Below are 13,135 nucleotides of genomic sequence, written 5' to 3' on the forward strand. Positions count from 1 at the left end.
CGACTCCTCCTGCTTTCCTCTGCCAAGACAGCAGCAGCGAGACAGGATACGGCCGCCTCCTTCCCCCAAGGAAACACATCAGGGCCACATGGGGACAGGGAGCCAAAGCACCTGGTAAACCAGCTCCAGGAGGGACCATGTACCGTCCCCTGGCTGCTGCAGCCACTGGCCCCTGCCCAGGGAATGGAGGTGGCCGCCCCAGGGCTGGAGCATGGTGCTGGCCAGGGAAGAACAAGGCCCGCTGTGTTCCTGGCAAGGCCATTGCCACTGCTGTGGGAGCTGGTGAAAGGCAGCTCTGTCCACTGCCAGGGTAGGGGGGCTGCTTTTGCTGACACCCCCGCCCAAACTGGTAGCCCCCAGGCAAGTCCCTGCTACCATAAAATCTGCCAAACCTCGCACAGGGCAGCCCACGTGGCTCCTGCCCCCATCCCGCAGCAGAAAGGACGGCACCACAGCTCTCCATGCACCGGACCCTTTTAATACACATACAGGATGGCTGTGCCCGCTGCCCTGCCCACGGGACTGCATGACCCCAGGGCTGCACCCCATGGCAGCGGCAGGGTCCGGGCTAAGCTGAGCCCACAGGGGGTTGCAAAGGTGGCGTCTCCCCCTTCACACTATCTTTAGGCACCACATCCCTGTATCCCCGTGGTTCAACAGGAAACCTGGCTACGAGATCGGCCCTCCCTTCTCCTTGCACCTCCCTGCCATTGCAGGTGCTGGCAGCTGAGACCTGCCAGCTCATAGCACTTGTGAGCAGCCCCCAACCTGCTCACCACCCCATGCAGCACAGGTACAGCTCAGCAGGTTCAGGCAGAAGAGACTCTGCTGGGCCCCCTTGGCAGAGGTGGGTGCAACATGATGGGTGGCAACCTGATGGTCACAGCGGGGGTTGGGGCAGGCGCCAGGGAGCAGGCAGGACCTGGATGCCCTCCAGCCCGCTGTGACCCAGCCCAGCTGTTCTGGAGGGGCTGGGAGAGATGGGCATCCCCCCTTTTTTGAGGCTGGAGCCATCAAGCAATAATGGGGCAAGAGGGGCCAAGGTCATGGGGAGGGGCAAGGGGAGGGGGAGGTCAGGTCCATTGTTAGCACCATGGTGGTAGGGGCAGTCTGGGCAGGGAGCCAGGGTCAGACCCACTCCTGCAAGGAGCGCTTGCAGTACAAGAGCATTCGGGGCGCACCCTTCCTCTGCATCTGGACGATGACGTAGATGAGGCCGAGGATGCAGAGCAGCAGCACCAGCAGCACCAGCACCATGACAACGCTCATGGTGCGCGTGTACTCATCAATCTGCACCACCACATCCACGTCCCCGCCTGGCTGGCGGCCACCCTTGCCATAATCATCCTCGTCTTCCTCCTCCTCCTCCTCTTCCTCCTCCTCGCCTTCAGCTCGCCCATCCCCCTCGGGGTTGAAGGGGGGTCGGTCCCCATCAGGCCAACGGGGATGGGGGTCTGGGACCAGCTCTGTGTGACAGCCCATGAAGTCCCGTAGGATGGATTTGGGATAACCCGGCTCTGTCTTGAGCCGCTCGTTGTCAAATTTCCAGTACTTTGTGCCTCTGTAGAAGTAGGTGGAAGCTGCAGGAGTGAAGATGGAGGCAAGGGGTAAGTAGGCAGGCACAGGGCACCCCACAACCTGGGCACCCCTGCAGATACCCAGGACAGCAGGTTTTGCTCTGGGACTGGTGAAACCCTTCAGAAAAGGCTTCACTGCTAACTCCTGGGCACCCTCCTGGCCTCCATCCCACATGGCCAGGCAACCAGAGGGGTGACCCCATCCCCTCTGGTCTCCCCCCACCGCCCAGCCCTGTTCTCCTCCTCTACTTACAGGCATCTGGGCTGAGGAAGGCACCCTTTGGTGAGGGAGGGATGCCCACCCAGACGGAGATGGGCTTTGGGTACCCGGGGTCCACTGAGCGGCTGTCTTCATTAAAGCGCCAGTATCTGGGGGAAAGAGGTGGTGAGCAGGTGAGGAGCACGGCGGTCTCCGCCACCCACCATGCCCACTCCTGCCAGGGGCCAGGAGGCAGCAGAGCAGGGAGGAGGACCCCAGAGCTACTCACCTGTCCCCACGGAAGAAGAAGGTGTGCCCTGTGGGTTCCCACCAGACAGCTGTGTCGATGCTGTCATAGGGGATGCCCTGCCCGTAGGTGACCAGGGGCTGCGGGTACCCGGGCTCCAGGTTGGCTTCTCGGAAGAGCCAGTACCGGTCACCTGGAGGGGGAGGAGACCGAGAAGGGGGGTGAGGCGGCAATGCCCAGCTGCTGCAGCAGGTGCATATGTGGATAGGGATGCGGGTACGATGCCTGCGGCCACCCCATCCCTTTGGGATCAGGCAGCGGCTCCAGCTGGGGAGGTGGATCAGGATGGGATGAAGCCAACCAGCTCTCAGCAGCTTGGAGGGGCACTGGGGTCCCCCCTGCACCTTGGCCCTCCCACCCAGCTTCCCTGCTCACCTTTAAAGAAGACGAACCTCCCATCATGCCTCTCGTAGGCAGCATCGATGTCCCCAGGGAGGCCCCGCCAAAAGTGCCCAATGGGCATGGGGTAGTTGTCCAGCACCCGGTTGTGCCGGACCCTCCAGAACCACCGGCCCTGGTGGGAAATAGGGTGTTGGAAGAGGACGGGGAGACACAGTCCCAGTGCCAGGCATCTTGCTGGGGGATCCTCCCACCTAGGGACCCACCACATCCCCAGGGAAGGGGCAGGAGGACATCCCGGCAGGTACCTTGAACACAAACATCTCCCCACGCAGCACCGCCACCGTGTCAAAGTTCCCATCGCAGATGTCGGGGCCGTACTGGTCAGGTCGGTCTGGGCTGCCAGGTTTGGGGGGTCGCTCGGGTTTCCCCGGGGGAGGCAGTTTAGGGGGTCTCTGGTCTGGCTTGCCAGGTCTCCGGGGTGTCACGGTGGGCAAAGGCTTGGTGGGCTGAGGGTGCCCATCTGCGGTACCTGGATTGGGTGGGTGAGAGAAGGGATGGGGTGATGCAGACCAGCATCACCCGTGCCTCGGCTTCCCCATGCACATGCCCAGCATCCCACCTCTGGGCTGATCCTCCACCCATCTCCTCACCGTACAGCTGCTGGATGCCCTTGAGGTCATCCTCAGGCAGCTGGAAGTTCTCCGTGTCCATCCACTGGTAGAAGGGGGCCATGATAGCACTGGGGTTGCTGGAGTGCTCCAAGCCCAGTGAGTGCCCCAGCTCGTGCACAGCCACTAGGAAAAGGTTGTTCCCTGAAGGGAAAGGCACCATCAGCAAGACGGGGTGGAGAACATGATGCATGGGGTGGGTCCTTGGCCCCAACACCCTGCAATGAGGGTGCTACGGTGGGAGCTGCCTGCGTCACCCACGGTGGAGCCACTCTCCCTGCCACTCCTGCCCACACCAGCACATCCCCCTGCCCTCAAACCCAGGGGCCTACCAGGCTCCTCTGGTTGCCTTCACCACCTCCTTGGCCCTCAACTCACCAGACACATCCGTGTTCTCCAGCGTCCAGGGCTCATCCGAGTCAAAATGCGTGTCCCCCCCCATGCCAGGACCAGGAAAATAGGCATGAGCCAAAAAGCCCCCAACACCGTCAAAGGGGGAGCTGTCTCCATGGAAGCCAGAGGCGAAGAGCACCATGATGTCAGCCTCCTTCTTTCGCTTCTGCCGGATGTCCTCGTAGGGTACCTCCCGGAAAACCAGTGGTGTGGCTTGCTCCCACACCCGGAAAGCTCGACGGACAGCCTCGTACGAGTGGTACCGACCCAGCTTCTCCGTGTAGTTTTGGATGCTGGGGGTACAGAGCTCACTGGGGATGGCCCGGGACAGCACTCGCTCCCCGAGGGCACCCATGGCTCTCCATGGGCTGGAGGGTGGAAAGCCCCAGAGATGTTGGGTACCTGAAGGTGAGGTGGCTCTGGCTCCAGCGCCGCCCTGTCAGCGCGTACCGCTTCCGCCGCATGTTCGACTTCGTCCGCACCCCAAACTGGTCTGGGACTCCACAGCGGGGACGTTTCATCCACCTGCCAGGAGGGCATCGAGCCAGGGCTCAGCCCACCACGGCCAAGGTCCCTGAGGGGTTACAGCAGCCGTGGACAGCGAGGGAGGTGTCCTGGCTGCAGGGGTACAGCCCCCAAAAGGGGAGATGCAGCTCCCATGGGAGACAGCACCCACATTTCCAGGTGCAGGCAGAGCTCCGGGGCTGGCAGGCAAAGCCAAAGAGCCAGGGAGTGGAGCTGCCTTCTGCTACAGCAAGAGGACATGGAGAAACTCACGCCTTGGTCTCCTCATCCAGGACGCCGGTGACAGTGATGCCGTAAAACTTCTGCATCTCGGCGAGGGCCGAGGAGAAGGTCTGAGCTGAGCGCATGGTGGACATCTGCCGGCTGGGCTGCGGCAGGTAGCCATAGAGCCGCAGCCATGCCTGCGCCGGGGAGAGCCGAGCGTGAGGCTGTGGGAGGGGAACAGCCCGACAGGGGGACCTGGAGCTCCTTGAGACCCCAGCGAGGCAGGATCCGGCCCACCACCCACTGCCACCCCAGCCCTATCCCCCCTCATGGGGTGTCTGTGCCAGCTGCCAGGGGCAAATGCCGCACCTGGGCAGGCAGGGCAGGCAAGCTGGAGCACGCAAGCAGCATTTGGGAGGCAGGGAACAGAGCCCCAGCCCTGCCCCACCAAGTGTGTGTGTGGGGTTCCTCCAATCCCAGGGGGCTGTCGGCCACCCTGATCCCAGGGAGAAGGCAGCAGGCAGGGGGCCAGCCTGCCCGCGGGCCGCCTATCTCCCCACTGTCCCCCGGGAGCTGCAGATGGACACGGGGCCAGCCGCCTGCCCCACCCGCCCTCCACCCACAAAGGGGCTTCTGTCCTGCGGGGCTGGCAGCTGCCCGGGGGCCACTCGCCCCTATTCCCCGCCCCGGGGGCTGCCAGCCCCGCAGAAGAGCAGCGGGCAGGAGGGGGTGCTGGGGCGCGCCGAGTCTCTTCCTTCCTGCACCAGCCTCCACCTCCTCTTGTCTTTTTTAATTACTTTTTTAGAAAAAATATTTTTATTATTACTTTTAATTTTTGTATTTTATTTTTTTCCTTTTAATTTTTAAAATTTTGAATTTTTCCTTTTAACTTTCAGTTTCTGATTTTTTTCTTTTAATTTTAAAAACTTTGTTCTTTTTTCTAAATTCCGTTTAATGTTTTCACTTTCCAATTTTTTTCACTTCCCAATTTTAAAAAAAAATGGCTGAATGTTTTAATTTTGAAAATTTTTTAAATCTTTTATTCATTTTTTTACCATTTCCCCCCCCCCAAGGCAGGCTGGCGGAGCAGAGACTTTATCAAAGGCCCTTTCACCCCCTCCCCCGCCGCAGCCTCGCGTGGGCACAAAGCGCTTCCTCTCCCCCGCCGGCTGCTGCCCGCCGCCCCGGGGGGCGACCCGCCCCCCCCCGCACCTGCGGCCGCCGGCGCTGCCTGCCCCGGCGGTCCCGGGCAGGCAGCGCCGGCGGCCGCAGGTGCAAGTAGGGAGCGGGCAGGGTGCCCCCGGCGGGCCCCCCCGCCCTCCCCGCTCACCTCCGCGTTGATCTCCTCGCCCGCCGCCGCCGCCGCCAGCAGCACCAGCAGCACCAGGAACGGTGGGGGGCGCCCGCCCGCCCGCGGCGCCCCGCCCGCCCGGCAGGGGGCGCCGCCACCTCCTGCCATACCGGGCCGCGCCGCCGCCGTCCCCACCGGTCCGCGGCTGTCCCCGGGCCGCGCCGGGCCGGGCCGGGCCGAGCGCGGCGGTGTCGGAGCTACGCCGCCCTCATGGCCCGGGGCCGGGCCGCCGCGGGGGGCTGCGCACGGTGCATGGGCGGCACTGCCAGGCGCGGCCCGTCGCCTCCCGACCCGCCTTTGTGTGCGGGATCAGGCCGGCGGCAAACAGCACATGGGCAGCCACCGCGGCGCGGCGCGGCGCGGCTCGGCTCGGCTCGGCTCGGCTCGGCTCCCCTGCCCTGCCCTGCCCGCCGGGAGCAGCAGGGTGGCGGGACGCGGGCGCGGCGACACCGGCGCGGCTCGGCTCGGCGGGGAGCGGGCGGGGCGGGGCCGGGCTGAGGGGCGGGGCCGCGGCGGCGAGGGGCGGGGCCGCGGCGCCATCACACGGACCCACGCACACACGCAGCCCACCCCCACGACACCTGCTCACGCGGGCGTGCGCAGCCAGAGCCGCGGCCCGGCGCCCACCGGCGGCCAGGGCCTGCCCGCCCCTCCCGGCCGCTCGCACGCTGCGCCGGCAGCCGCCCCCCATCCCCGGACTTTGCCCCCGTGGCCCTGCTGCCGAGCCCGGCTCCCTGCCCCGTCCCTGAAGCCAGGAGCGCGGTCCCTGACACCTGCCGCAGTTACAAAACGGGGCGATGTGCCAAGCCGGGCCCCGCTGGGGCGGGGGCCGCTAGTCGAGCATTAACCTGGCGCTGCTGGACTCGGACCATGGAGAAACTGGTCGTGCTGGAACCAGTTTCACCGGAAGTCCCCAGGGGCTAAGTATATCCATCTTTGTTTTCCCTTCCCCAAAAGAAAACTCGGGGTGTAATCACATGCCTTATTACGCAGATCCCCATCCCAGAAACTAACTGGCTACAGACTTAATAGAATTTTGTTAAGGATTTTGAAAACCAGCTGTCGCACGGGTGTTGGTAGGCATCACGACCTGTGCTGAGATGCTCCCACGGCCACGAAGGCCTCAGGCTCTCTCGTGTGCCAGGACAGGCAGCACAGCACCAAGCTCACAGAAGCACTTGCAGGCATCGTCTCATCTGAAGTCTGCAGGAGCTGGGCGTGTCTGGAAGGGAACAGCTGAAATATACCACGGAAGCAATTTTATGACATGAGGAGACAGATTTTTACTGCTCAGAAGTCCCGGAGTCTTTCATCAGACAGATGTGGAATGAAAGATTCAGGACAGCACATTGGTATCCTGCTCCAAATACTTGAGAGGCTGCAGCCCGCCTCCCTGCACAAACAAAAGGATTAAAAAGGAGCTTCTCCCAAGGGACGAAGTCCAGCCCACCGTCCCCAGGGTCATCATGGCACCAGGGGTGCTGTTCCCATGGGGACAAAGCACGGAGCCTGGGCAGGAGCTGCCACCCCTTGACTCGCCCGTGGACATTGCCCTTCCAGCTCAGGCAAAAGCTGACACTGCCCTCTCTTGGGCTCGTCCACACACGGCAGCAAGCTTGGGAGAAGCAGCACACCAAGAAAGTCCTGGGCTTATGGCACGCACAATCTTAAACCAAAGCTCTTCTTTTAGACCCAGCCTGGAGCACTGAAACACAAGGGATTTCCAACTTCTCCCCTCCAGATTTTATCTTTTGCTGTTGGGCAAAAGGATCAGATACTGAAATTTCTCTAGAGGCAGCAGCAGTGTGAGAGGGACACAGAACATGACCCAGGAACTTGTCTGAGCTGGCTTACAATAGGGAGATGCTCTGGTGAGACAGTCCAGCTCCGTGTCCTTGCTTCTTGCTACTCAAAGCATGCTCAGAGCCTCCCGACAATCAGGCAGTGCGATTTCCAACCATGCGAGACACTCTCCCTTTAGCAACAGCTTCCCACGCTACCTTCTTCCTCCTTCCCATAAGGCATATATGGCTTTTATAGAGATTTTTTTTTTCTTTTTTTTAAAAAATCAGCAAAATCAGCAACCGTGGGATGGCTGGAACCGCCAGTGCTGACTGCAGCACATACAGTGGTGAGGATGAAATCTGCTACAAACATTTCTTCATCCAGCAACTCAGACTCAGAAGTAGCCCAACTTGAGGCCACAAACACCTCAGAGATGCTGAGAAGGCAAGAAGAGCATGGGAGGTGCGTGACAGCCCACATCACTCAGCTGCACTGGAGAACAGTCCTTGGTTGAACATCAGGGTCTTCGAGGCTCTGAAATGCACAGCCCCACCGGCCCCTACCTCAAGGGGAAGGAGAAGTACTTGTTCCCTGACTTGCAGTGGATTTGCTCCCATTGGATACGCAGCAGGAGCGCCGAGTCCTCAAATCCATCCACGATGTCCTGGAAAACAGATGCAGGAGTCAGGACCAGGAGGGTGGATCTGCCAGAGGAAGGAGTCAGCAGCTTCCTCTCCAAACCAAGTCAGAGACGAGGCCATTTGTGGCTGGAAGTCTCTGACTTCCTTCTGGAGGGTGATTTAGCTCATGCTCCCCCCAAAAGCTTCTCTTCTTTCAACCCAGTAAAGTTGTCTTGCTCAGTGAAGAGAATTTCCTACTCTCCACCCTCGGCAGGACACCAGCTGGCTGGATGCCAGCTCTGCTCTTCCCCTGCTCTCCACACTGCTTGGGGACGCACCTGGAGCTCCTGCAGACACTGCCCTTCCAGCCTGCCAGACAGGTCCCCGACACACCAGGCCAAGCTGATATGGAACGATGGGTCCTGAAGACAAAACAGGCATCAGATTGTGAGGGTTAAAGGAGGCTTTGCTCAATGCATGGAGCCACAGTGGGAGATCTGGTGTGATGCTGCCCTGTCTGGGATCGCAGAGGTAGGAGGATCCCAAAGCTGGGAGCTCCCTCTGCCAGCTCAACAGTTCAAAGCTGATATGGACAGTGCTGGAGGTGAGATGAGTCCTAGGGCCCCCACCCCAGCCTTTTTGGACACCAGTGGGCAAGGCTGCCTGGTTCCTAGCCTCCCTGTGGTCAACTTTGCAGAAGCTTTTCCAAGTGCACAGAGAACCTCTCACGGACAGTCCTGGGGTGGGTAGGTAGGTCACTTCTGAATAACCCACAAGACCTCCCTGCTCAGCTCTGGAGACAGAGAAATCAGGGTGTGGCCCTTCAAAATCCAAAACCTGTCCACAACGCTAGTACCAAGCAAAGAGGCTGGACTAATGCCCCAGGAAACTGCCCAAGGAAGAGGCATGAGCATCGCCCTCAGTCCCACAGTGCTCACCCTAAGCCCATTCTATCCTAGGACAACTCTGCTTCCACGCACAGCAGGGCAGCGACCATGATGTACGGTCTGGTCCTTCGCCCCAGAAAGCCAATTCTCAAGAAGCCACCAGATAGTTAACATCCTTACTCTACTGCACAAGTGTCCTGGTTTCAGCTGGGACAGAGTTAATTTTTTTCCTAGTTGCTGGTATAGTGCCGTGTTTTGGATTTAGTATGAGAATAATGTTGATAACACACTGATGTTTTAGTTGTTGCTAAGTAGCGCTTACACTAAGTCAAGGACTTTTCAGCTTCTCATGCTCTACTGACTGAGAAGGCTGGAGGTGCACAAGAAGCTGTGAGGGTGCACAGCCAGGACAGCTGATCCAAACTGGCCAAAGGGCTATTCCATACCATATGATGTCATGCTCAGTATATAAACTAGGGGAAAGCTGGCCGGGGGGCTGCTGCTCGGGAACTGGCTGGGCATCGGTTGGCAGATGGTAAGCAATTGCGTCATGCATCACTTATTTTGTATATTCTTTTATCGTTGTTTTTGTTGTTGTTGTTATTATTATTATTTTCCCTTCCTTTTCTGTCCTATTAAGCTGTCTTTATTTCAACCCATGAATCTTACGTTTTTTTGTTCCCGATTCTCTCCCCGATCTCACAGTGGCGGGGGTGCAATGAGTGAACAGCTGTGTGGTGTTTAGCTGCCTGACAGGTTAAACCACGACAACAAGACGTGATACAGAAGTCATAGACTTGCGCTAGTCCCATTCTCAGCAAGATCGTGTTCAGGGTGTTAAGTATGAGCATCACTGACCGGCTCAGAGGAAATCATTTCAGAGTCTAACCTCCCCACTCCTGTTTATTTAGGGTGACCATTTCATGGACCTCTTGCAATGAACCAGCCAGTATCTCTGGACTGGCAGGGCAGTAAGTGGGAGAACCCTCACCTTGTAGAACGTGGGAAGGTCAAATTCCTCCAGAACTCTGTCCACCTCTGAGACCAGCTCCAGCAGCTGGAAATGCCCAGCGGAGACCTCCAAGCCAATAAAGGTCCTAAAGAAAGACAAGGAGAGACAGCAAGCACCCTTTCATGCTGCAGAAAGCAGAACACAAGTATACTTAGCCCTTCATTCCTACCAGGCAAATTCCCTACCCCCTAACAAAAGATAATTTGAGGAATGCCAGGTTTAAGCATTGAAGGATGCGGGCCATATTCTCAAGAAAAACAGAAGTGAAGACATGGTAGCAGGGAGAAGAAGGACCGGATGATATAGCACGTAGATTTACTAGATTAACTCAGCACCTTTTGGGACATGAAAACTCGTTTTCCAGGCAAAGGATGCACTCAATGGGTACATCAGCAGAGTGCCATGCCGTGCAGGAGCTGCATTCAAGAAGCGGAAGTTGCCGTAGGGGTTTTACGGTGGGAGAGGAAGTGGGGAACAGGAAGTACCAAGCTGGAGAGACGTGACAAAGAGGTACCTCCTCAAGGAGTATCTGGATGATGCTTTCTAGACTCCAGGAGGGGAGGGGAAGACTAAGTCTCACCCAGAATTCACTTCATCCCACCCATGACGATCGTGGGCTGCCATTCCTGCTAGATTCAGCAACTTTTCACAATTTTAATCACCTTTGTTTTGACATTTAAACTACTTAATTGCATTCAGTTGGAATCAGGCTTCCGAGCTGACGCCCACGAGAATTAGCACCATTGAAGCTATTTCTCCCCAGCTCTTGGAAGACCTGCACTACAATTTCATGACCGGCACTGCTGCCAAAAGAGGTGGCCCCCGGCTCTGCTCGCCCCAGGCTGCTCACGCTGGTGTGAGGGTTCGCGAAACCACAAAACCGACCAGATGGGAGATGGCAGTGAACACAGCTGCCTCCTTTAGCTGCTGTGAAACCATAGCATGAATCTAACCCCAGCAGAAAGGCCTGCCTCAGGTCATGTTATGAACAGATCTCTTCAGAAGACTGAAACCCTGCAGCCTGAGGTTCACCCATCACTAACAAGAGCAATGGCTTGCAGAGAATCAGCGCTGAAGCTAAAAATTTGTGAAAGTGGCAGGGAAAGGTGTGAAACCTCTGGAGACAAGGTGATCGCATACTGCCCCATCACATGGCTCAGCCCCGTCACGGGCACAGGGTGGGTGACACTTCCCATCCACCTAGCACCCTGCCCAGCCTTCTCCCAGGCAGGCAGGCTGCCCTGCTGCTCGCTCACCTGGTTTTGTTCTGGTTGGTGTAAACCTTCACTTGGTCAGCCACACAGAAGAACCTGAAATAAGAAAGATCCTATTTTAGCTAGTGGGAAAAAAGAAAAGAAAGAAGATGGGGAGGAGACAGGATTTCTACCGAGCTGTGGAAAGATAAAGGCAAATGCATGCTGCAACTGGACTAAACTGGTACAACCAGAACCTTTCTGGACTCAAATTAATCCATTCCCCCCTGGTTTCCAGCCCTCTGAAGCCCGGTCAGCGACAGAAGTCCTGAAGCAGCTCATGCTCAGCAGGCACCTGAGCCAGATGTAAGCGATGAAACCATCTGTGGTTTACAGGATGGCACAGCTCTGGCCTCATCCTTGAAACCCAAGACCTGACTTGTCTGGTGCCAGATCCCAAGGCAGAGAGGAAAACTCCCCAGGGCTTTACTGGTGCAGCACCGGCTCCCAGAGATGACTTAGGGTGCCGGTGCTGGTGAAACACAGACCCTGAGGAAGCATGAAGGGTGTGAGGAGTGCTGTCGTCCCTACCTGTCGAAGGAGGCCAGGCGCTCCTTGAGGGAGCGGACGAAGGGGTCTATCCAGTGGTAGCGCAGCACCACACACTGTGAGAGGCTGAGGTGGAACTCCTCCATGGCAGCCAGCGAGGAGACATAGGTGCGAGCGCGGGAGACCAGGAGCTCCAGCAGCTCCAGGAATTCCTCCTGGACTCTGTCTGCGGGGCAGCGTGGTCAGAGCCAGGCCGCTCCCCGGAGCGCCGGCCGCGGATCCCCACCGGGGACAGGCGGGTCCCACGGGTCTCCCATCCCCGCCGTGCATCGGATGACCCCGGGGGCTCGTCGGGACTCACCCGGCTGGGCTCCGTCCCGGCCTCCCCTCCCGGTCCCATCCCGGGCCGCCGTTACCTACAGGGCAGGTAGACGTGGGTGGCCCAGTTGCCCCGCTCGTGGGGAAAGCCGCGGACGCGGCCGCCGTGCTGGGAGCTGTCGTCGCTAACGGCCTCCTCTGGCTCCGGATCGCCCGGCAGGCCGGCGGGGACGGGCAGGCGGGGGCGGCCGGCGCTGCAGGGACCGGGGAGGAGGATGACGAGGCGGAGGAAGGCCGCGCATTCCTCACCCGGCCCCGCTCGCTCCCGCCGTCCCCCCACCCCGCGCGAAGGGCCCGTCCCGCCGCCCCCCGCCGCACCCACCTGGCCCGGGGGGGCCCCTGCGCGCCGCCGCCCCGGCGTCCCCCTTCCTGCTCCTCCTCCTCCTCCGAGCTGCTGTACCCGACCAGCGCGGCCCTCATGGCGGGCCCGGCCCCCCCGCGGCGGTGCCGGTGTCGGCGGCGGGGGCGCAGTTGTCGGCGCGGCCCGGCAGGGGGCAGCCGCCGCGGCCCGCCCCGCCCCGCCTCCTCCGCCGCGGCCGGCCCGGCCCGCTCCGCTCCGCTTAGCTCCGCTCCCTCCCGCACCCCGCGACCGCCGCCCGCCCGCCCGCCGCCGGCACCGGCGTCCCCTTCCCTCCCCTCCCTTCCCTTCCCTTCCTCCCGGCGACCGCCGCCACGCCAGTGCGGGGCTCGGGCGGAGCGCGCAGGCCGCGGTCCCGCCGGCGGCGAGCGGGCTGACAGGGGCCTCCCACCGCAGGTGAGGGGCCCAGCCGCCGCCGCCGCCCTTTGTGTGGGCCTCGTCGGGGCGGGGGCGGCCCCGGCCGGGCAGGGACCCCCCCACCCCACCGCGGGGCCTCCCGGCGCGGCGGCGGCGGTGAAGGCCTCGGGGCGCCGTCACCGCGTTTGTCCGCAGGCCGGCGGGGCCGGAGGAGCCGTCCCATGGGGAGAGGCGAGCGGCGGGACGGGCCTCGCCGCGGGCTGCGGCGGCGGCGGCTGGCCTCCGAGCTCCCCGGCCACCCCCGCGGCCCGCGGCCCCGCCGCGCCTCTCCCTGAGGCGGCCTCGGCCCGGCGGTGGGAGGCCCGGACAGCGGGGAGCCGGGGGGAGGCGGGAGTCGGACCGGACCATGCCGGAGCGGGCCGTGCCGTGG

At 60.8% G+C, this 13,135-nt stretch overlaps 2 protein-coding genes across 3 annotated transcripts; both read right to left on the reverse strand.

Moving 5' to 3' along the window:
• Nucleotides 1–458: 458 nt before the first annotated feature.
• On the reverse strand, nt 459–5,813 carry MMP15 (matrix metallopeptidase 15). Its single transcript, XM_087740114.1, has 10 exons — nt 5,546–5,813; nt 4,264–4,412; nt 3,889–4,011; nt 3,472–3,779; nt 3,076–3,237; nt 2,731–2,954; nt 2,459–2,597; nt 2,066–2,216; nt 1,831–1,946; nt 459–1,580 (listed from the first exon to the last, which is right to left on the reverse strand). The coding sequence occupies exons 1-10, from the start codon at nt 5,672–5,674 to the stop codon at nt 1,129–1,131; spliced, it is 1,953 nt and encodes a 650-aa protein (XP_087596240.1). The 5' UTR covers nt 5,675–5,813; the 3' UTR covers nt 459–1,128.
• Nucleotides 5,814–6,237: 424 nt separating this feature from the next.
• On the reverse strand, nt 6,238–13,113 carry USB1 (U6 snRNA biogenesis phosphodiesterase 1). Of its 2 annotated transcripts, none has more exons than XM_087740119.1 (7): nt 12,313–13,113; nt 11,974–12,028; nt 11,655–11,838; nt 11,127–11,180; nt 9,850–9,955; nt 8,310–8,393; nt 6,238–8,015 (listed from the first exon to the last, which is right to left on the reverse strand). In XM_087740119.1, exons 1-7 carry the CDS (start codon nt 13,111–13,113, stop codon nt 7,911–7,913), a joined length of 1,389 nt encoding a protein of 462 aa, XP_087596245.1. In that variant the 3' UTR covers nt 6,238–7,910. The 2 variants fall into 2 exon arrangements, with proteins under 2 accessions (XP_087596245.1, XP_087596246.1); XM_087740120.1 differs by lacking the exon at nt 11,974–12,028 and adding an exon at nt 12,033–12,184 and having other exon boundaries at nt 12,313–12,470.
• Between the last annotated feature and the right edge of the window lie 22 nt (nt 13,114–13,135).

The sequence above is a fragment of the Nipponia nippon genome, unplaced genomic scaffold (assembly GCF_047370975.1).
Source record: "Nipponia nippon isolate SJK-2023a ecotype South Korea unplaced genomic scaffold, ASM4737097v1 scaffold_7, whole genome shotgun sequence".
Lineage (NCBI taxonomy): Eukaryota > Metazoa > Chordata > Aves > Pelecaniformes > Threskiornithidae > Nipponia > Nipponia nippon.

Bases quoted from the DNA above. Each gene is read 5' to 3' on its own strand.
- MMP15 (XM_087740114.1), bottom strand. From the start codon at position 5,674: ATGGCAGGAGGTGGCGGCGCCCCCTGCCGGGCGGGCGGGGCGCCGCGG. The intron at 2,955-3,075 runs GTGAGGAGATGG...CACCCAATCCAG, and splicing joins GGGCATCCAGCAGCTGTACG to GTACCGCAGATGGGCACCCT. The intron at 1,947-2,065 runs GTGAGTAGCTCT...TCTTTCCCCCAG, and splicing joins TTCTTCTTCCGTGGGGACAG to ATACTGGCGCTTTAATGAAG.
- USB1 (XM_087740119.1), bottom strand. From the start codon at position 13,113: ATGGTCCGGTCCGACTCCCGCCTCCCCCCGGCTCCCCGCTGTCCGGGC. The intron at 11,839-11,973 runs GTGAGTCCCGAC...GCTGCCCCGCAG, and splicing joins CCGGGACGGAGCCCAGCCGG to ACAGAGTCCAGGAGGAATTC. The intron at 9,956-11,126 runs GTGAGCGAGCAG...GTCTTTCTTTAG, and splicing joins ACCAACCAGAACAAAACCAG to GACCTTTATTGGCTTGGAGG.